General features: G+C 39.5%; 1 protein-coding gene across 1 annotated transcript in view; it reads left to right on the forward strand.

The window, feature by feature from the left end:
- Positions 1-23845, forward strand: part of CCSER1 (coiled-coil serine rich protein 1) — a 650146-nt gene that overhangs the window by 50740 nt on the left and 575561 nt on the right. The window contains exon 2 of the mRNA XM_017831720.1: positions 21561-22919. Within this exon, the coding sequence (XP_017687209.1) occupies positions 21605-22919 (1315 nt within the window). The 5' untranslated portion in view covers positions 21561-21604. The remainder of the gene's footprint in view (positions 1-21560; positions 22920-23845) is intronic.

Genomic DNA, 23845 nt, shown 5'->3' on the forward strand with positions numbered 1-23845 from the left:
TTGTTAAACTAGCACAGAGTAGTTAAAAGGTTTTTGATGGGCATATCTTGCTTGTTGAGTTTGGTTTGACTTTCAGGATAGATTGTAAGTCTGACACTGTCACCTGAAGCCTTTTTTTCTTTTTTTAAATAAATTATCAAAAGAAAGATAATTCTGAAAATACCTATTTTCTCTGGAGTTTAGCCTGAGAGATGTCCTTTACTTCTGTATTGTTTGGCCTTGAGTGACTTTGTGGCCTAGCTACATATTCAGAAAGGAAAAAAAAATAAGAGATACAGCGTGAAGAGTTCAAAACAGGGCCCTGCAAACATGTGCTCAAATCCTGATACTCAATGAGTGGCAAATGGACTGAGAGCAGCCCTGGGAAGAAGGACTTAGAAATACTGGTGAATGAGAGGCTGGACATGAGCCAGCAATATGCACGTGCAGCCCAGAAAGCCAGTTGTATCCTGGGCTGCATCAAAACAGCATGGCCTGCAGGTTGAGAGAGGGGATTCTCCCCTCTATTCTGTTCTGGTGACACCCCACCTGGAATGCTGCATCCAGCTCTGTGGCCCCAAGCATAAGAAGGACATGGACATGTTAGAGTGGGTCCAGGGGAAGCCATGAAGATGATCAGAGGGCTGGAGCACATCTCCTTCATGAACGGGCTGAGGGAGTTGAGGTTGTTTGGCCCAGAGAAGAGAAGGCTCTGGGGAGACAATATAGGACCTTCTAATACCTTGAGTGGGGCCTATGAGGAAGTAAGAGAGGGACATTTTTTACAAGGGCATGTGGGGAGATAGACAAGGGATAATGGCTTCAAACTGAAGCAGAGTAACCTGAGATATTTGGAAGAAATTCTTTACTGCAAGGGAGGTGAGGCACTGGAATAGGTTGCCCAGAGAAACTGTGGATGCCCTGTTACTGGAAGTGTTCGAGGCCAGGTTGGATGGGTCTTTGAGCAACCTGGTCTAGTGAAAGGTGTCCCTGTCCATGGCAGGGGGATTGAAACTTTAAGGTCCCTTTCAACCCAAACCATTCTATGGTTCTATGAATGGTAGAACAACTTGTATGTGGTTAGTGAAGGATGATGAGCATTGCAAGTCCTTCTGAAGTTATGCTTCATTGTCCAAATAAAGTGCTGTATTCCCTTAGTCAGCAATTCCTTTTAGATTTGCACCATATGCTCTCAGCAAACAGCAGATGTGTGGTCTAACATTTAGCAATGAAACTTTCCCATGTGAGTGTTACTAAATAATTACTTTGTATTCCATTAATAGGGCTGTTTTTCTTTTTTGGTGCTATTTGTCCCCACTTTTTGCTGCGCCTGTTTGTTTCCGAAGGGTTTGTCAGTTAAAAATTTTAGACCTCTTATGTAGACATTTCATTATATCTTTACAATAATGCAGAAAGCATTAGCCATTTTAGTGCTTGAATGGCTAGGTGACTTTCCCAAAATCACACAAGGCACCATAGAGATGCAGGGGGACACCACTGGTGTCTTGAAGACTGATGTTTCTGCAAAGGCAGCCACAGCTGTGGGGTCGATGGGAAGCTGCCAAAGGGCATAGCATCTGTTAAATGACACAGTATCACCTTGGAGGCAGTGCTGAAAGACATTGTCTCCTCAGTCTCTTCACTCCTATTGAGTACTGTGTATTTCATTAATAAAGGGAGTTCCAGAAACTGGATGTTAATTCTAGTATTCTATAGTGATAGAAGGTGCTTGCTTTCTAATGCCATGGAAAGTAGGTATAAAGTTATATCAGATTAGAGTGCAAGATAATGAGATCAGGGGAAAATGCCAAATTTCCTCTGCAAGTTTTGATAGCTCAGCTCAACCTTGGAGTAGCCTGAAGAATATAATCTTAATTCAGAGTTCACTAAAATCAGCCTTGCTTTTGGAAGTCGAAGAGGGGCTGACTGGCTATAATAGGATCTATTTTTAAAAGTGTTGGTTAAAATTGTTCCTGTCTGGTCATGTTCTTTAAGAGGAATCTTGTATTGTTTGTTGTGAATAGTATGTTAGCCTTCATAGCCTCCCGAGGAATGTATTGATTAACTTCCTTTTTTCAATTCAGCCTTACGGTTCTGTGGAAAAATATCCATTATGAGTATAATGTGTAAAAATGTGGATAATATTTCCTTCAGTGGAAAACTGATGATCTTGTGACCTTCATGCATAGCCCTTTGCTAGAGAGATATGTAGTCTTATAGGACTCTGATTCTTAATTTCTTGGAAAAGTACCGAAGGTGCAAAAAAGGAAAAAGGATTCTGTTTTAATGGGTATTTTCTAACTGTAAAAACTCTTTAATCAATTTTGTCAAGTGTGAAACTTGTTCTATTCCCTACAAAGTGTTATTGTCTCTTTCTATGGTTTGTTTACAGTTCATTAGAAATCCATTACTAGTTTTTTTTTTCCCTTTAATTCTGCTTAACCCAATTAGTAACTGTCAGATCTTTTCTTGATAGTAATTTTGCAGGCTGTAGATGTTTGATCTCACTCCCTTATCTAACTGAGGATGAATCAAGCCTGAATACTCTTTTCTTTGTTATGCACAAATTTATGAGCAAATGGGTGCAACAAATGGGAACAAACCAAGGGTTTTTTTGTACATGAAGAAATTTCTGATAGATTTATTTGTTGCCTCTTGGACTCTTTTGCCTTATTGGGTCACTGTGGTATTCAAAGTGTGTTCTGAGGATAAAATACAAGAAAAAAGTCCTTCCTTTATTCAGTGATATTTCCTGATGATCTGGATGAGTGATCAAACCATGTAAGACTGCATTAGTTGCATTAATATTCTGCGCTTTTCTGGGATGTGCACTGTAGTTAGATAGTGAGGCATGGGTATTATTTTCACTAGGAAGACAGTCATTAAGTTTAGCATTCAGCACATCTTACCTGTCGGACTGCACTTGCTATTCTAATGGAGCTGAAGGAGCAGTTTCTCAAAATCATTCCCACTTTGGCCTAGTTCTGTCACCATTCCAGATCTTGACCCAGTCAGATTCAATTCCAAAATATATGCCATGCTGTTAGCTTTTTTTGCCCCAGACCTATCCAGTGGCTGTCTTTAGGGACATGGATTGTCTGCAGTTACTCACAGCTGCATTCATAGAATGATAAGTTTTACTTCTAGGAAGGCTTTTCTTTTTTCCTTTTTTTTTGGTTTGGTTTGTTTGTTTGTTCCCCCCCTCCCCCCCCATCCAACCACTCTGATGTTCCTTGCGGAATTAAAAGTGCAAGTAATATACAAATAATGTGCAGCTGCTCTAAGCTGACTTTCTGTTGGATGCAAACATGAAATCCTGGCCCTGCAGAGTTTTAACTCTGACCATTAGTAGAAAGAAGTGCAATTTAATGAAGATCAGCTTTAGCAAAATGAAAGTTGTTGTGAGGATGAGAAAGTTGCTCTGTCATTAACTTTCCTGTCTGCTAAAGTCATATGGTGTGATTCTTTGGGTTGTCCTGTGAAGGGCCAGAAATTGGACCTATGAACCTTGTGGATCCTTTCCAATTTGGGATATTCTGTGATTCTATGAAAGCTGTCTGTTGACTTGACTTCTGCTGTGCTCCCTCTAAGTGCAAGCGAGCTCTGTCACCAAAGGGATTCGGAGGAACACATCAGTGATATCAGTTGTGGCACCGTTGGACTGCCTTTGGCTCCAGTTCCTATTGAAGTTCCCATACAGCAGCACTCAGCAGCAGTGTGATTTCATTCACGTCACAATACTCTGTTAATCTCCATTCTCCATTAGACTTTCACACTGGCCATATGGGGCCATTAAAGGTTGAGTAGGTCCTGCTAATTGCTCCTTGACTTTCCAGTCTGTGACTCAGTTTATGGATGTGATCACGGACTCTCTGTTGATGTGACATTGCTGCCAGTGCACCCTTGGGGTACTGATCAGTACCTATGGTCCTTCTACCTTCAGTAATCACATGACAGGAGGGTCCTCGAGAGACCAGGCAAGATAGACAGATGTTTCATTTCCTCTGTCTCCAAGGCAGCTGTACTGAAAGCCCACTTTATAGCTTGATGGCAATAGGATACACGGTGCACAGGTATCTACTAGAGCGTTGTACTCCTGTGCTTTTGATGTTCCAGGCCATCGGATCCCCACAGTCCTGTAAACCCAGTTGTCCATCTACTCCTCCTGGCTGGAGGTAGGGCCCCTCTCATAGTGATCATAGCATCCTTCGCTCACTCCTTGTAGAAATGGATTAGAATTTCTTCCCATAGGATCAGGAGTAAAATCAGCCTTTCCACTCTGCCAGGGAAACTGTCCACTGTAGACTGGAGCAGCAGCAACTTTTCTGGAAGAATCCCCATTTGTGATAGTTTTTCCCTGGAATTCATATATCTGTGTCTCCTAGGGTTGATGTAGGTTTTTCATCCCACATGCTCATGTCTTCATGGTCTCACAGGTAAAACCACAGGGTACCCTGTGGTTATAACTTCTGTATCCTCTCTCTTGAGCAAAAGTTGGACAGGTTTTCCTTCTCCACAGTGGAAAGTCTCAGTTGTTACAGTGATGCATTCCCACATTCCTTCTTGGATTTGTGATAGTACTTAAATTAGCTAGAAGTTGTCAAAGACATGATTATGGTACCTGTGACCTTGCCTGCAATGTCCTGTCCCCCACCCTGAGACTTGCTGGAGCTGTGAATGTATAGTCAAGCAGAGAAATGTCTCTTCCTCTTCCAAGTCTTTCCATATGTTTTTTGTCTCTGGAGAATGTCTCTGTGTGGGTAGCAGTGGCGCAGGTGCCTTAGGTACATCTTCACCAAGTCAGGGTTTCCCTTCAGCCAGCAGATCAACTCATAGTTCTTGCAGGAGCAATCACCCTGGCAGCATGTCCCTGGAGAAGCTGAGGGTGTCTGGCCCATCTCCTGGGAGGCACAGAGCAGGGAGCACAGTGGAAGGACCAAGGGGGTACCTCAAGGGCCTGAGACCTCTCTGTCTGGGCTTTGACACTCCTGGAGAAACCTGGGTCTGGCTGATCATGTGGAAAAGACCTCAGGCAGGCTCTGTCTTGTTCCTCTTGTTGGTCAGCCCATTGTTGTTTCCTCTGCAGCGGCTGAGACCTACCTCTGCCTCCTGGGGTTGGGGAAAGGGCTGGGAAGGAGGCAGAGAAGCTTTGGCACCTGCCCAAGCTTTCTCCTCCACGTGGGCTCTTAGTCCTTGCCCTACATGTGGTTGGCCTGAGTCCTGGCTCCCAGCCACCTGGCACCATCCCATCTGGCTGAACCCCATCACTCACCACTCTTGAGTGTCTCTTGGCTTGTCTGCAAAGGCAGCAGATGAGCCAAACCCCACTGAGCGGCTCAAACAGGCCACCTGCAAGGACCTCAGGGTTACAGCCAGCTGGGCAGAGGAGGACTGGCTCCCTGTGTCTTGCTGCTCCAGGTCCTGGGGAGGGACATCCTACATGAGTGTGGCAAAGGCACGATGGCTGAAAAGGGCAAGGCTGCCAGGGAAGAGAGTGGCCACACGGAGATCTGAGGCTGCACATGGTGAGCTGCGGGGAGACAGAGCAGCAGGCTGAGAGGGGGCTTCTCAGACCCTGTTTCCTTGACGTGGCCCTCCGTGCTTCCTCGGTGCCAGGCAAAGGCCTTGTCTGAGCCTTGCTTGTGCCCTGGGGGCCTCTGTGTGTCTCTTGGAGCACCCAGGTGTGGTTCTGCCCCTTTCGTGGTGCCCTAAGGTCCCCCCCTCAAAGTGCCCTCTGGTGTAACCCAGCCACCTCCCTATGCCTTTTAGCACATCCTAGTGCAATATGTAGAGTCATATAACTAAAGTTTAATATGAAGAAGTAGTCAATAAAATATTTCCCATGATCATATATCTAAGTGTTGTAAAAGTGTCATGCGTGTTCATTTTACCAGACTTTTGTTGTGAAGGATGAGATAGAACATAAAAACAGTCAGCTAGGGTCTTGACATGAGAAAAGCCATGTCCTGCACTATTGCTCTAAGACAGAGATAAATCTAAGAGTGAAATTGAGGCCTGACCGTAGGGATCTGAGAGAATATATATATATATTTATTTTAGCGAGGTGAAGAATTGTGTGGCTTGTATTTATGGTGTGTACATAACAAAGGGAAAGTAACTTGTGAAGATCAGGGCTGCTGTTAGCTGCTGTTAGACTATCCTGGAGCTACAACTATTTTTCATCTAGCTATCTCTTCTGAAATGGTTTGTGATGGGATCCAAAAAACAGACTGAAAAGAAAACTCATCATATTTTACAGAATGGCCTTTGGCCCACAGCCAAAAACGTTGTAACCTTTGACATAATTATTAGTGCAGTAATGAGCTTAAGAGGTAACAGAGAGTGCAATCTCTGCCCTGCTTGACAGGAATTTAGGACTAAAGCAGAGGTGTTAATTTTATTGATCTCATTAAGGGAAAAGTAATACAGCAATAGTGTAATTTTCCACATGGGATGGAAATTAAAGGACTCCATCCACTTTTCATTTAGGTTAAAGACAGAAAGAGAGAGACAAAGATAAGATATGCAATCTTTCAAAAACATGAGTAAAATTTAAAATTTCATATGTGTAAAACAACTACAAAAATTTTTTTAATTGATTCGATAATTGGGCATTAAATAAGAAGCAACATAGACAACTAAAGGCTTAGAACTATGTCTCAAGGGACACTTTTGGAATCCCTCAGGGACTGTGATCTGCATAGTAGATTTAGCAGGGAATGGCAAAAGACAACAAGGGGAAGAAACAGAGGAAATGGAATGATTTTTCCACTGCCTTGAGGTACTTGGTGAATGCAGATTGGTGTGAGCACAAGAGATGCTCCCCAGAACCTTCTCTTCTCTAGGCTGAACAGCCCTGATTCTCAGTCTTTCTCTATCCAGTGTTCCATCCCAGTATCCCCAAGAAATCCTGATTTGAGTTATAAGCAATGAGAAGAAAACCTAATGTTAGGATGAAAGAAGAGGTTGTGGTTAACTGAAAAAGTTGCAAAATACCTATAGTATCTCTAGAATCAAAGCAGGGGAGAAGGAAGACCAGTTCCTACTGACTTCCATTGGAGGTCTATATGTAATCCCCGTTTCTAAAACTTAGAACCATAATAGGAAACTTTACGCCATCACAAAATACCTGTAGTTTCTCTACCATTCTTTCAATTTCATCCTGTACCTTTGTCCAGTTCAGATATCTGGTTTTTGTTTGAATTGTAAACTTGTTGAAGTATTGACCATACTTTTGATTAAATAAATAAGGTGACTGAGATGGGACCTACAGGCGTTGATCTAATCAAAATAACACATGGTTTCTGAAATAAGAAGCTCTTTTTTTTTTTTTTTAATAGCAGATACTTTTGTCACCAGTTGAAGAAGAAAAAACATCTTGAAGCTTCTTGTAGCAACATCTTTATTTCTAAGAAAAGACTTCATTTCCATTCAGTGTTTTCCTTTACAAAGTTGCACTGTCTGGTTGCTGTCAGATGCTGGAAGATTATTGCCTCATTTCTTAGTCATCTCCTGCATGTGGTATGTGTGAGATTTGCCTTTGTGACATATGTTCTTGACAGAAGAAAATGAGGGAGATTTGCTGTTATCACCCTCTGTCATCACTGAACATAAAGACATTGAATGCTACACTCTGGGAAATTATCTCATGAAGTTGATGCAGCTTTTTGCTATGGTCTATGTAAGCAGTAGTAAGATACAGTAGATTTTTATAGTAGCTAAAGTAGATTTTTAGAAGTCCTCATTGTCCATCTGCATAAAATTGATTTTTTAAAAGATCTTAGCAAGACTGACTAGTTAAGGCTGCTGTGAATCAGATGTTTTTGAACATTTCATCCAAGCCAGCGGATGGCACAGTCCTGTCACTAACTCAATTTCTTGGTAACACTTTTCGGGTTCTAGAACTTTTATACAGAATATATCCTGCTCCGCTGAAGAAGAGAGTTTTGTTTCTGGCTCTGAAGCTGGCAGTATGCTGTCCAGGAACAGAACTCTCCTTCATTACTTCCAATTCTTTCCTCTCTGTGGAGGTTAACTCCTTCTCTCCACGTCCTTTTCTTAGCATTGTTTTTACAGCGTGCAAAGAGAGTCTGCGAGCAGGATGCTTGCTTCAGTGTGGCATTTACAAGTGCAAAGTGACTGCTTGTCGTCTAACCCGTGCAGTTGACAGGGACTAACAGGAGCTACTAGACTGTGTTAATATACTCACCATCCTGTTGAGACTTCTAAATAATGTGTGCTTGCTCCTGATTCAAGCTGTCTGTATTTGGGGTATCTGTGTGTAGTCATCTATGTATATCCCCACAAGAATAGGTGTACCATACCAGGGTTCAGAACATGCTTTAAATAAGGTTGCTTAATCTGACTACCACTGTTGGAATTCAGCGATGTTACTCTTGAATTTTAGTTGCAGTTTCCATCTTCTAACAGAACATTCCCCGTTTCTGTATTTAACAAATAGTAGAGTGTTTTGGTTAGATAATTTTGTCTTTTTTTTCCTGAAGAAAAATAATCAAGGAACACTTTCCATTTCTGGAGAAATAAATTCATGAAAATACAAGGAGAGCAAATATGCAGAGAGATTCACTGTTGAGCAAGTATGCTCATTTTGTGTAGTAACAAGAGTTCTTATTCACAGAAGTTGGTAATAACAGTAGCTTAAATGTCCTTGTTCTGGTTCTTTACTTACTAGTTTGTTCCAGTTTGAAAGCTTCATTACGTAACAAATAAAAAGATCAAGGCATACGTGGAAATTAGAATATATGGAGATCAGTAAATGTTTTAGTATTCAGATGTAAATGGGCTGTGTTTTGGGAATACATTCACATGTTGTGCTACAGTGTAGGAGGGCCTGGCTCAGCAACTGTATTAAGCAGTTCTAAACAGAAGATGTTTTCCCTTCTAGTGTGCAGAATCTGAATCATGTCACTGGCTTATTTTCATTTTTTGTGTTGATCATTAAGGGGCTTTTCCAGAGCTACATATATCAGTTCTGGGACACCTTTGACAATCACCTGGAATTTGTTTGACACTAGCATGCTGTGTCTCTTGCTTTATGGAGTTATTCCAGCAGGCTTTTTGCAGCTGACAGCTTTTAGATGCCTTTCAGCATTTCTTTGCAGCTCTGGGAATTGGGCAGACTCACAGAAAGGTTTGCGTTGAAAGGGACCTTTAAATATTACCTTGTTCCAACCCCCCTGCCATGGGCAGCAACACCTTCTGCTAGACCAGGTTGCTCAAAGCCCCATCCATCCTGGCCTTGAACACTTCCAGGGATGGGGCATCCACAGCTTCTCTGGGCAACTTGTTCCAATATGTCACCATCCTCAGCATAAAAAACTTCTTCCTTATGTTTGATCTAAACCTACATGCTTTCCGTTTAAAGGTCTTGTTTCTTCCCCTGTCACTACAGGCCCTGGTGAAAAGTCTCTTTCTCTTTTAATTATAATCTCCTTTTAAGTATTAAAAGGTTGCAATGAGGTCTCCCCAGAGCCTTCTCTTCTCTAGGCTGAATAACTCTGATTCTCAGTCTTTCTCTGTCCAATGTTCCATCCCAGTATCCCCACGTCCTTCATAGGGCTGCCCTTAATCCATTCATGCACCCCCCAATCTGTACTGGTATTGGAGATTGCCCCAACCCAGGTACAGGACCTTGCACTTGAACTTCTTGAATGTCATGAGTTTGCATGGGCTCACTTCTCAAGCCTGTCAAGGTCCCTCTGGGTGGCATCCCTCTCCTCTAGCGTATCCCACTCTGCTTGGTGTCATCCACAAACTTGCTGAGGGTGCACTCAATCCCACTGTCTTGTGTTGTTGCTGAAGATACTCAATAATGTTGGTCCCATCCTTGAGGGATATGACTTGTTACTGATATCCACTTGGACACTGAGCTGTTGACTGTAATGAATCTTTTTTGGCTTCACTTTCAAGTGCAATAAAGCTTTCTGACTGACATTTTCCACTTTGAAGGAAATACATCTAAGCAGAAGAAGCTAAAATTATTGACTATGATAAAGGAAGCCCTTATAATGAGAAAGGCCAGTCTTTGTAATACATACTGCAGTAGCAATAATGCTTACTGGTGGGAGTGTGACTTTTATTATCTGATCACTTGAGGGCCACAGAAAAAGAATGGGCCTTGAATAACTGCTTTTGCAACAGCTTTGAGACTGTACAAGTGCGTCCACAACATGCTTTCTGATATTTGTAGGCAACTTTGAAAGTATGGAAACGTTAGTGCTATTTAATGTTGTAGAGCTTACGTGTGATGGAGTAAGTCATGAATAGACACTACCATGAGCTAAAACTTAAAGCCATCCAAAACTTCTAGCTGTGGGCTTTTGGTTGCTCTGTTGTGAGTGCTGACATAGTAACTGAGATGAACCACCTTAATTTTCTGAGTTTTCCCTCCTGTTTATTGGTGTCTCCCCCATGCAACTTCAGACTCGCCAGTGCTACTAAGGCAGCCAAAATGTGCTTGTGTTAAATGAGCAGTGTGCAAAACTGGTCACCTCACTTACCTCAAAAGAGCATAACTAAATCAGCAAAACTTCAAATCTGTATAGAGTCAGAGGTCAGGGATATACAGATGTTGGCATCTCATAAGTATATATGCAGAAATGGAGTAATATGTGCCTGTAAATCAATTTTTTGATGTGAAATTATTATCCTTTAAATGATTACCGTGCAAACTGTTTACTTATTAAGCATGATGGAGGTAATTGGGAAATACCCAGACTTGTTTTTTGACAGCTCTTTAATGCATTCAAAACTGTATTTAAAAAACTCAGGCAAGCATAGAGACCTGCTGTATTTAGCTGTCTTTTAATCGGAGTTTTGTGTTCACACACAAGTGTGTGAAATCTTCTCTTATGTCGCTGATTTTTGGAACTGAGAACCATATGGTATCTTGGTTTTGCATTTCTTAGATCTTCTTAATTGTGCCTGCATAGCAATTAGGCTTGTGCATAAATTTGAGAAAATAATGTATTCGTTTGTTCTTAGTGTATAAAATGTAAAACAATTCATTTCAGCTTTTACAATAACCCTAAAAAGCATTCAGAATAGGACAATTTGGGTTACAGTTACTGTATAGTTAATTTTACCTTTAAAGGTTTTCTTTACTTTTTTTTTCTTTTATTATGAAATGACAAGAGACAGGGTATCCAAATCATCCAGTGAAGGGGGCTAAATTATGTCTCTGTGCACTGATCCAGCAAAGCACTCAGCACTGTGCTTGTGTCCCATTGAAGTCAATGGGACCACTCATGTTTTGAAAGAAGTGTGTGCTTTTAAGTGTTTTACTGAATAGGGATGAGATTATTCTCCAAGTCAAGCATGTGCTTAAGTGCTTGGCAGAATTGAGTTAGTTAACATCTATGAATTAGCACAAGAAAAACTGAACCTTGTAACATGCTTGTTCAGAAGGTCCTTTTTTTAAGTTCCAGGTGAGTTTGACCAGTTGTGAGAGAATGTCATGGAGTAAGTCAGTGAACTCTTCTGTGATATATCTTTCAATGGAATTTAAAAAAAAATAAGTCAAGACGACTTTAGGACTCTTCCTCATTCGGATGTGGTTTTATCATTGACTTCTGTTTTCCATCTTTGTCTCTTTTATTAACTCTTAAAATTTATTTTGCATTTCCACCTGCTTTTTCTTTAACTGTCTGTTTTAGGCATTTATCTTTTTATAGGTTGAAAAGTGAGCTGATTTTCTTCCCCGAGTTTCTGATCAGAAGCTGACGGCTTCAAAGACCCTTACTCTTCCACTTAACACCAGGCTATTTATATAGTAGTTTGCGTAAATGGAAACTGTGATATACCATCTTTTTGTAAATTTGCTATGTTGAACTTGGGTTTGAATTCTAACATTAATGGAAGTTGGTGTTGTGTTGTGACTACTAGCTCTGAATTTCCAGATAATTGGGTTCCTAAACAAATTAAATTAGATGTTTATTTTTTCTAGAATTCTTATGAACTTCCATGATGGTTTTTTTCTGTTTAGGCAGTTCAGAGTTTGCAATTTGGTTTAATTTACTTCTTTCTGTGCTTGTTTTGTGGGCATCACTTTTATGCTTAGACCTTCTTAACCTTCAGTTGTCAAAATGAAATGCAGGTCTTTACTGTGTGTGGGCGAACTTGGTATATGAGGTTCTGGGCATTACTGCTATGGCACTTGATTTTCCTGAAGTGTGCTATACTCATTGCCACAGAAATGTGAGCTATTGTGTTTTATCGCTTGATTAACAACTTGCAATTAGAATTTGAGTATATGAATATATTGAGTTGTCTTGAGTGCTCTGCTCTTTCATTGTTTTTACTAGAAAGAGACAGATGAAAATGAGTGTGATAAATCTAACCTAGAAATAATTATATTTTCAGTATAGCAAAAGGGGGCTTGCCTGAGTCTTTGCTAAGGTTCATGGAAGTCTTAGGTAGAATGTGATAAGTATCATACTTTATTTCTAAATGTAGTACACTTGATTCCTAAAAATGTGTTCTTATAAGTAGTGTCCAGTGGAGTACATTAACATATAAAGAAACAAAAGTAGTTAGTTTGCAATTAAAATAACAAAATTACACAGTATTGGGGATGGTAATTATGAATGTATTTAATATTCAGCCCCACAAGGCATGCATCTCATGTGTGGCAAAAACTGCAGGGAACAGTAATCATGTGGTTCCCTTTCATTAGAGTTTATTAAGCTGAGAGTAGCTTGCCTGGAATGTCTCAGTCAGTCTGAATCCTCAGTCTGAGGATTATCAGTTCATTTTACATCACCAGATTTCTTTCAAGGCATGAGTTGGGAATTGTTGTTCTTTTCTGTTGAGCTTAGAGGAATTTGGAAAAGACCATTCTTGCTCCTGTTGTTGTTTTATTATTTTGTGCTAATACGTTCAACAGCTGCAACAGTGATGTACTACAATTACCTTTTTATTAATCAAGAGACCAATCTGTAAATTAGACTCCCTGTGTTAGGCAGAGCTTTCACAGTTTGCTTTCAAGAATAATATTAGCCACATTCGTTTGTTTTATTTTTAAAATCCTTTCACTTCTCTGGATCTCCTGAAAGAGTTCTTAGTGCCCAGCCTTTTTCACTGTGAGAATGTAAGGCGGACCATGGGTCTCTCTATCTCAGTACTCTCTTTCCAACAGCAGCTCTAAGGCGCTTAGGGAGAAGTAGGAATGGAGCACAGGTGTTGTATGGATCTTCAGAATTGCATGATGAGTTTGTTAGGGTTTTATCAGTTTTCACTATAATCCATTAAGGGATTCTGTACTTAGTCAGAAAAAAAAGACACAAAGAAAACCCTGCTTCCATCCACTTAAATTGTGAGTCTGTACTAGGAGTGGTTGGATCATGCATGTCCGAGTATTGCTTCTGCAAGAGTTAAAGAAGAATTACAGATAGGGTGATTGAGGCTTATAAGGATGAAAGGCCAAATGGCTTAAATCAGCATGATTCACTTCACTGGAGCCTGTTGAATTTACAACCGATGAGGATTTGGTCCTTTTTAATGCCATTAAGGTCACTCATTGAACTGGTGACAGGGGTAATAAATGACTCCAGCCCTTGTTGGTTGCCATATACACAGCAGAAGCAGACAGCACTTGAGACTGAAAAGCAGCCAGACTTGGAAATGTGCAGGAAGCTTTAGCATAAAAAATAAATTGCTAATGACACTGAAGTTGTGATTCAGGAAGACAAGAGGAAGACACAGGAGAGCACTGAACAAAGACTCACAGTTCTGCTGGAACTGTGTAGTGCTGAGAGAGTTACAAGAAGGTTCCATAGGGTAAGCAAGAAGTGTGCAGATTTTAGTAGGAGCACATTAAAGTGGAGCTTGAATTGACTACTAACTGTGCAAGTCAGATGGATTATGCTTTAGAGACCTTTATGATATCTTGTGAGTCATCAGAATATTTTTAGGAAATTTTGGCAGTTTTTTTGTAGGGGCTCTGATACAGAGATGCTTTGAATACCTGTGGGAGTTGTATTGATGGTTTGCTTCACTCTACTGGCAAATTTTATGCAGTGAACAGTGCACGATGGATACAGAGCTAGGGCTATGTTATTCCAGGTATTTTCCTCATGAGAATACCAACTGTCTTGTGCAGCAGTGATCTGTTCCACTTGAATTCCAGAGCAAATGGCTGGCAAGGAGTTTTTCCCTCTCTTTATGTCCTGGGCTGAGGCAAATGCTAGATCTGCTGTTTTTCAGCATGCACGTGAGTTAGTGCTCTAGTGGGCATCTTACACCTCTTTATCATGCGTGAAAGAAGAAAAGATCTGATTCTTTCTAGGTTGCTTTTCCCTTTTGGTTAAAATAAAATACAGCCAGAAGTCAAATCACTGTCTATATATGAACATATCCTGTATTTATGATGAAATACTAGTATTTAGTGTGAAGTCCAAACATAATTATTTTCCTTAAAGTGTTACTAGAACATAATTTTCTGTTGTCTCTAAACATGATAAAAACACTACCATGTGCAACAAGAATGGGGGTGAGAGGAGAGAAGGATGTGAAGGGAGAGAAAGATGCTATTTGATCCTGTTGAATCCTTCCTAGTCCCAAGACTGCCATCTCCATGTCCACCAAAGATGTCTCAAAATTAGCCTATTTCTTTTTGTCCCATTATGGTATAATTTCCATGTGCACTCAGGGACCTGTGTAAGTCCACTTCACTTGTTAAAAGTGAATAATTCAGTGCATACAAGCACATTTGGAAATGGTAATCAGGGGAGTGGATGCCATTGACATTTGAATCACAAAGCAAGCATATACTCTTTGATATTTGCATTTCCAGGTTATTATTTATACTTGTAACTGTTTCCAATTAAACTATAAGTATTGCGAATACCAAATTTTTAAGAAATGCATTGTACACTTGTCCAGAATTCAGATAAGTGACAGAGGTAAGAGATGTGGTTTCTCTTCTATTAAAAAATCAGCACAACACACGAAAACAAATGTGACTTCTGCTTCACTGTGGTATGGTCCTTACCCCATTTCTGACCTCTCTTGTGTTTCATTGTTGAATGGGTGAAAGTTAATTGCTTATGTTCTTCACACAATCAACAACAGCAACACTAGAAGTAGGGTATGATTTAAATGGGAGTGAACTGTGACCTCTAGATTTCTAGACATCAGTTTCTGTTGTTCTCTTTTAGTAAACCTGCAGTTCACCTGGTACAAGAGGGATGAATTTAAATACCCAGTGATAATGAAGGAAAGACTGAGTCGTGTGTGAGCTGTCTCAAGTTAACATTTGCCTTCTGGCTAATTTAAAGTCTAAAGAGGATATATAGATAACTTATCTCCAGCTGTCATCTTTGTATGTTTGTTGCACCTCTAATTTAATCTCAGCACTGGGAATAGCAGTTAAGGATATATGAAATCAGAGTCTTCAACTGGTACAAGACTAGTCAAAATCGGAGATGGGATTTTAATATATATGTGTGGCTTCAGACTTTATTACAAATTTACTTGCTTGCTTCCTCTGTTGTTTTCTAAAAGCATAGAAGTGTTTGAAAATAAAGTTGGACCTGGGCTGCAAAACACAGGAAACTAAAAAGAAATATCATGTCTTGACTTAGTATAGCTCAGTGTTTGGATTCTTTTTTTTTTTTTTTCCAAATATATAAAAGCTGATGCCAAATATGAAAAAGCTATTTTGGACAATTGGTTTTCAGTACAGAGGGAAAAAGTGTAGAGTTGTATGTGTGTGCGTGTATAGACATACATAACTTTTAAAAGTCTAACTCCCTGTATTAGGTGTTCTTTTTTATAAAGACTGTTAAGAAAAATTAAGCTACAAGCAAATGGGGACATGGTAGTAGCTTAGAAATTTCACACCGAGAATTGACTGCGACTACTGTTCCACAAAATACATTCTTGAGCTCTGTATGATGCTGCAAGGGTTACGTGCACAAGGAAAGGAAAGAGAAGAGTGTTATTCTCAAAAGTAAATGGAGCCGTTATGTATTAGGAGGAGTTTCACTTGTTTAATTTGCAAAACTAGATTGCTTCACTGTCACAATCCCACCTTTCTTAGCTAGTGCCTTCTGTTGTTCAGGTATTTGGCTTTGCTAATGTTTCAGTAATTGATATTAATTCAGTTACATTGACCTTGGTAACAGCTAAACTCCTGGGTATTTATATGCAGGTGCTTATTTGTTTGCTTTTGTTTTAAATGTAAACTGGTATTTTAATGGCTTTTTTAGATTCTTATGTTCTCCTCACGTACAGGATTGTGCACACATAGTGTCCTCTGGGAGCTGTGCAGATAAAACCCAGTCACAAACATGCTAGAGAGACAAATAATACTGGGATAAAATTAGAACTGTATTCAAGGTAGTAATGCTTTATGATTTGGGTGGCAGTCACAGGCTACGATTTTCACTGTTGGGCTAAAGGACGGCTCTTTATGAGTGCATCAGCTGCATTAGGACTTCTATTGACTCACCAGTTAAAAATATTTATTTTCAAGTGGTTTTGTGGGTATTTGTAGCATCCTGGGGGAAATTTAATTTCTGTGTGAGACTGGAGCCAGCTAGTCTACAGAGACTATGTGTGTGACATGGTCCTTGCCTCCTGCTGTATGGCAGTGCTCACTTGAGGAATGGAGTATATTCGCAGATTTACATGTTAGTCTTGTGTTGCTTTATTATACAGTTCCTGATTCAAAGCAATAAAGAAAATGTGTCATCATCCTTAAATTATGAGTGCTGTCTAAAAATCGTAACAGCTGTGGAGAGCAGAGGTAGGGAGCAGATGCATATTGATATTCTGCTGTGATTAAAGGTTGGGGCCCTTCAGCTATGACATGTCATCTCCCAGTTTAAACTCTGATAGCTAATTCAGTTTTGTCCTTTGTGTGAAAGATACTGTTTGATATTTCTAGGAGGTGCATCTTAAAGGAGAACATCTTTAGGAGAGTGTTGTTTAAAGAGTGTTGAAGAATACAGGTTGGTTTATTCATAAAGCGAGTGTTTGCACTCACACATTGCAGTGTTGAATAAGCATATATTATCTCTTGTTATGTACTTGTAATTATGATAATGGTAAAATTCACAAATAGTTCCAATTCCTAAATTTTGCCTCAAAGGCAATGAGAAATGTGGAAGGCACTGACTTGCTTTTTCGTAGTCGCAGTCATTGAAAAAGTAGATTCGTAGCTCCATCTACTGGGGCTCAAAAACAGCAGCACGAGGAGTAGGTATATATTGAATGCACTGCACTCTGGCACACTTGTGACAGTAACTGCTTGGCAGAAGCTGAAATAAAAAGTACTGGGTTTTATTTTTCAGCTGGTAGATTGGAGGAGTAACTTGCTCTGGAGATATTGGTGTAATATTTTGATAATTTTATTTATTTTAAATCTTGTGGATTTTCTCTGCAGTTACATTCAGTGTCTGAATGTTGAACAGTTTGTTTCTTTTGACAAGATACAGCAATATGCATAATGCAGAGCTATCTGTGTAACTTTTACCCTGTACATTCGTGTTTTTCATAATCATGCAACTGCTGTAGGCAAGATAAAGGCCTAATATAGTATAGCTGGATGGTTCCTCCAGAGATCTCCTGTGGGGAAAGAATAAACCCCAGGTATAAAAAAACTTGACCTCCTGGTTTTCTCTGGCAATTAAATACATAACTGTAAGGTATTTTTGAGATTAATTTGTATTTTCCAGCATTTTTGTGAAGACCAACATGAAAGAAAACTATTTCTATTTGATTAGCTTTTAAAATTGCCAATAAGAGGGAAAATATTTGGTTCACACTTCATCATTTACATTAATTTTGAGCACAGGAGCTCAGCAACTGAGCTGTAGCTAAGCTCTTGGGGAAGTGCAGATTCTAAAATAACCCACTATTACTCTGGCTGCAGTTGTTTTCAAAGTACTTTACTCATTTTCCTTCATTATATTGAACCTCTGTCTTGTGTAATACCAGCTGCAAAAATGTGCATCAAAAATCCATTCCATAAAAATGCAGAATTTGAATGTCTGTCTTCTGCAGCACTGAGTAAACAGTTTCAGGCAATAGCTGGATTTTAGAATTAGAAAGTATTACAAAGTAATGATTCTGTATTTGACCAAGATTCAAACCTCCGTACAGAATACTGTGACTATTTTCTTGAGTGTTCTCATTATGTGATAATGATGCAAAATATATTTTGTCCTAAACAAGGAGCCTGAGCTAATTGACAATATTAGAATCATAGAATATACTAAGTTGGAAGGGACCCATCAGATCAAGATCACTGAGTCCAACTCCTGGCCCTGCATAGGACAGAAGCCTTCCTAGACTGTCACTTGTCCTTGATCCTTCGTGTTTACTTGGCTTCTTGTTAGTATTCTAAAGGCACAATAATTTACGTTACAGAGAGCTTTGTATTAGCTCCTCAATTGACTGTGTAGGATCAGAATTGTTGTCCAGTTTAAATTTGAAAGAGGTGTCTGGAATGACATAATACCATTACAGAGGTGACTTTCTCTGCTGTTTTCTTTTTCCTTTGTTTCAGATTTTAAGAATAATGCAGTAGGGACAAGGATGTTAGATAGAGAACATTAATGATTTTGCAGAGTAGTTGTAGCTAGAGTGAAGTTCACTCTGCAAGGGTTACTGCTATAAAGTTGTAAGCACAAATAATTATGTTAAATGTGGAGACTGAAACACTTCCTATTTTGCTCATATAAGCAAAATAAGACATATATGTTTATAACTCCTCTGCAATAAGCAAAAGAAATTGATAAAAGATCAGATTTCATTAGTGTCTTGGGGTACTAGTATCTTGAAATTCAGGTTATTTTTCCCTGTGTTGCAAGTAGAAGAGTTGTGACTTTAACTCAGTGCTCAACTTTGGCAGTTTAACACTGCAAAATGTGTGTTTGTGTATATAAAATGAATGGTATATGAGAATAATATTAAAAATTTTACTAATATATTCACAACATTCAAAGTATTCAAACTATATATATGCACATAAGCAGTCCTATATGCATGTATACATGGATGTATATGTTTTAAGAAATGTCCTCTGATAGCTACTGAGGAAGATAGAAGAAACAGTATCTTATACTTAGTTCATATTTTATGGGTGAGAATTTCTGACAGTTAATTTGTGCTCTTCCTTCAAGAGACAAGAAAGGAATAATGACTGAATAAATGCCATTTTGTTATCTGCAGTTTGAGGCAGTGTATTTGTTACCACCTGGAAAGCTAAGGTTGTGTTTATTCACTGGTCAATAATTAGAAATAATCTCTGTTATTATTTAGGCACAGCCTTTGTATTTCCAGTGCAAGCTACAGTATGTGCTTTTTTTGCTCAGTTTTCTGCTTCCCTCTGCTCTCAATTTGGGGAATTTCGTAATTATAAGCCAGGATGGCTTGTTCTTCAGTGAACTGACAATTAAGGTGTGGGCAAGAGAGAGAATGATGGCAGCAAATGTTTTGTCTGACCATAAAATGTCTGTAGTGATCTAACATATTTTGAAAATAGTTTGCTCATCTGCTGCTGTTGTAAAACTGCATTCTGAAGTCTTTTTTTTTGACAGTTACGATCTGTGCTTACAGTAGAAGGGAGAACCCTCACAATCTCTTGTGTATCTGTGCTTATCCATACATATCAGTATGCCTGCAAGTAGATGTCCAGAAAAGCAAAGAAAACACAAAACAATTAGATCCTAAAGTGGTTAAAGAAGTAAGAGAAGTTTGTAGAGGGAAGGGTGGAGAAGGCTGCGTGTGGCTTTCAAAAGCCCCTTTTCAGTAGGCTGATTTGTGGACAGGTGAACAAGCTGGTGTAACACCAGCCCCTGTGTGAGTTCATAGGGCCCTGGCTTCTCTGTGCTGTCACTCTGCAGCTGCTCTTACACAGTGGTGTGAATTCAAACTTTCTTACTTGTCAGTGAAATGGAACGGCTTCTGTGCATTAGTTCATTTGGTGGATGTAAAGTTGTTCTGATAACTCTGTGGGGTTCTGTATTGTCAGTTTTGCCCTGGTCAGACTGAATTCGAGTTGGAGTTTCAATCACAGAACCTCGGTATTGTCTAGGTTGGGTTTTAGCTTTTCATCAGAGATCACCAATGACTTCTAGCAATTAGTGACTATTCCCAAGCTGTTTCTCTCATCTTAAAGTACAAAATTGCTTATTGATTCCTGGTGCTTGTGAATAGTGTGGCTGCTTGGCATTGTATGTTCAGCCATACTAGCATTTAAAAAAAAAAAAGTTAACAATGCTACATACAGTCTGATATCTAGTCAGAAACAGTCTCTCAACTTACTCTTTACCTTGTCTTTCACAGTTAGATATGTAGTTTTATTACTGCTTAAATATTCTGTTCCCATTTTATATATATGTGTGTGTGTATATATACACTACATAAATTTATATCTCTATAGTTAAGATCCTTGTTGTGACCACATAACACAAATTTCTCATCAGATGAATTACTTTGTTTTTGCACTTGACAGACAAACATTGTTTAGGTAAATGACTTGGATTTTATTTCTGTATGCTGAATACCAGCAGCTCATGAAGTTATGCTTTGGCATTATACCTACAGGCTCTCTTGTTCTTTTGATTATATAGTACATGTTTTTATTGCTCCCTCTGTGGTGCTGTCTTTCGCAGTGATGGTTTATTATAATGAGAACAAAAAGGAGATAGAACTGGTATATATTTCATAATGATTAATGTTCTTCTAGTACATCTGTGGTGCTGATCAAAATAAGTCTTTATTGCTTAAATATTTCTAAAAATATTTAAGTGCCTGTGTATGAAACACTTTTCACTAATTTCAGAAAAACCCTGAAAAATTAGTCAATTATAAGCAAATACGCTGTGGGAGGATTTTAGAGGAGTGTTCAAAGGAAACATCAAAGTTCAAATATAGAAACACGATCCTGTATTTTGACAATAAATTCCCAGAACTTACAGTTTCTTAGGAAGAATTTTTGGTGGTACATATTTTGACTGGACTGCAATCCTGTCATTTTCTCTGCTGCAAAGTGATACATGCAGCCTTTAGGAGGAGCATGAGGCAATTAAAAATCCAACTGAAAGTTCAATGAAGATTGGAAAATTTAAATTCTCTTCTTTCATGCAAAAATCTGAGTATATAGAAACATAAAATAATGATTTGTTCTACTCAGATGATGAAAAATCAAATATTTTCTAAGAAAGCTTACAGTTTAGAAGACGACTTGTTCTAAAAACTTACAAAAACAAGGACATTTTGAGTGATATGCTTGTGTAACTTCTGGTGTTTAGATTTTATGCTATTACCCACTGTGATCTGTGTTGTGCAATACCATATATAAAACTGTATCTTTCATCTGTGGAATGTTTTGAGCCACATCTTTCCTCAGTTGCTGGGTTTTCAGTGCTACTTATTGAACATCACTTTGAAATTCTAGAAGTCTTCAGTAATGCATATGCAGTAACTTACAGCTATACACAAAATTGATGTTGACATCTCATTTATTTAGGCTGACTTAAGAGTCTGTTCAAGCGGGCTTTGAGGCTGAATTATTTATCTACCCCCCCCCTTTTTTTTTTCTCTAATTCCAGGTTCGTTTATTGGCCGTGAGGAACCACGGACACTTTGTGCCCTGATGGGGGACTCAGGATCCAGACGATCGACTCTAGTATCTCGGTTGCCAATATTCAGGAGAAGTGTTAACCGGAGACACGACTCCCTTCCTTCCTCACCTTCTTCTACTAATGCTCTCGGTGCCCACACCTCCTCTCCATCCAGCACAAACTCCAGCTCAGGGAGCACAGGAAAGCGCCGGAGTATTTTCCGCACTCCTTCCATTAGCTTCCATAACAAGAAAGGGAGTGAGCAGAAGCAGGACTCAGCTAATCAAAATGTTAACATCTCGAATGGTGCCCAATCCTCTCTCAGCACTTTTCAAAAACTCAGCTTAGAGGAGCACATAAAAAGCAGAGGAAGACATTCAGTTGGCTTTGGCAGCTCACGTAGCAAGAAGATAACAAGGTCTTTAACAGACGATTTTGAAAAGGGAAAGGAGCCCTCAGCTAATAAAAATGTCTTCATAAATTGCATAAGCTCTGGGAAGAATGAGGGTGATGATTCGGGCTTTGCGGAGGAGCAGAGCCGATATTCTGTCAAACAGTCCACACGAAAACTTCTCACTAAATCTTTTTCATCACACTACAAATTTTCCAAACCAGTTCCAGAGAGTCAGTCAGTGTCGTCTGTGCAGCAGTCCAGGTGCTTGCTGGAAGTTAAATCCTATGTGGAAAGCGAACCTGTGATTGCCAAGTCCTCTCCTCCATGCTCAGCCGAGACAACAGAGTGCATGGGAAGCTCCTTGCAGTCCCCTCTGCTCTCAGCTGACCTCACAGCTGCCCAGACCCCCTCTGACTTTGTCGCCCTGACGGAGGATTCTGTTTCAGAGGTTGATGGTCTGCCCAGCAGTGGGCCTGGTGCGCTGCTCGCAGAGGATTTTGGCCAGGATGTCTCTACCTCTCACGTCTTCTTTAATCCTGATGCTGCTCCTGCAAGGGAAACGGATTTTGTGGAAAGTACTGTCCATTCTGCTGATGTATCTCCTGCGAGTCACGCGAGCTCATGTACTGTCGGATCTAATACCTTATTCAAAACCTCAGCTGCTAATCAAGCAAAAGTACTGTTGCAAGCCAATGGACTGCATATTAATGATGCCAGACACATAGAAAAAAATAATGTGGACAATGCACATTTAGAAACCTTTGCGTTACAACGTAGTGAAGAACCAGTGATACTCTCTCCAAAGGTACAAGGGTTGACTGGGGACAGAGATGAAAGAACGCCGTCCAAGCACACGAGAGGCCCAATTCCTGTAACGGAGTCTAAGAGTGTTCCATGTTCTGAACCTCAGTCCTTTAAAACACAGCAGGGTTATGAAACGAACAATCCTAAAGGTATGTCTTACAGTCTTCTTATTTTTGGGTTTGGTGGGGTTTTTTTTGTCTCAGTTTTCTGTTGGGATTGGTCGGTCATAAAGTGGTTTTGTACATTTGCAGGAGCTAACTAGGAATTAAAAAAGTTACAAATTGTGTCCGCCTCCCAAAATTTTAGGAATTAAACAAAAAGTCTATGTTTTTTGAATTGATGTTGTACAGTTTGCGAACACCCATCACTGCTGTTCGTGGCTATGCTTTCTTGTGGTAGAAAACAAATTAAGAAAGAGAGTATTGATTCTTGACTCTTGTTAAAGGCTGAAGCTGGGATTTTTTTGAGGCATACCTATTTTGGACTTCGTACAAATTATGAAATTTGGGATGGAAACATCATCAGAGAAATAAACCTTCTTGTAGACTGGTTATGAAAAATGACATGGTTTACCTTATATTGATCTAGGTTTTGAAATTACCAGTCTTTCTTTCCCTGTTCAACTATGTTATGGAGTAGCTTAGAGTGGATATTTCTGTGGCAGAGTACGAGAGATCCTATTTCTGCTTCCATCTCAAATAAGCGTCCAAATTGTCATTGTGTAATCTATGAAACTGAGAGAGTTAATTACTATCTAGATTTCACATTGTGTCTTTAGTTTATGAAAAGGAATTTGGAAATACTAACAAGATTAAGTGCCTAGAAATCCAAGTCAATAGAAATGCTGATAAGTAAGGCACAAGGCCCCTGAGTGAAGGACACCTGCAGAAAACATTTATCTCTGACAGTTGATGTTCTTAAACAAACTTAATGACTGGTGCTTTCTTGAAAAATCCCGAGGCTGTATCTGGTGGGACAAAATTTTTAAGAGATAACAAGGCAGCGTATATAGTGTTTGTATTAGAAGATGAATGACTTTAAGTAAACTCATATGTATTCACACCCATCTTTTTGC

This window comes from Lepidothrix coronata, unplaced genomic scaffold, assembly GCF_001604755.1.
Source record: "Lepidothrix coronata isolate B3197 unplaced genomic scaffold, Lepidothrix_coronata-1.0 Scaffold195, whole genome shotgun sequence".
NCBI lineage: Eukaryota > Metazoa > Chordata > Aves > Passeriformes > Pipridae > Lepidothrix > Lepidothrix coronata.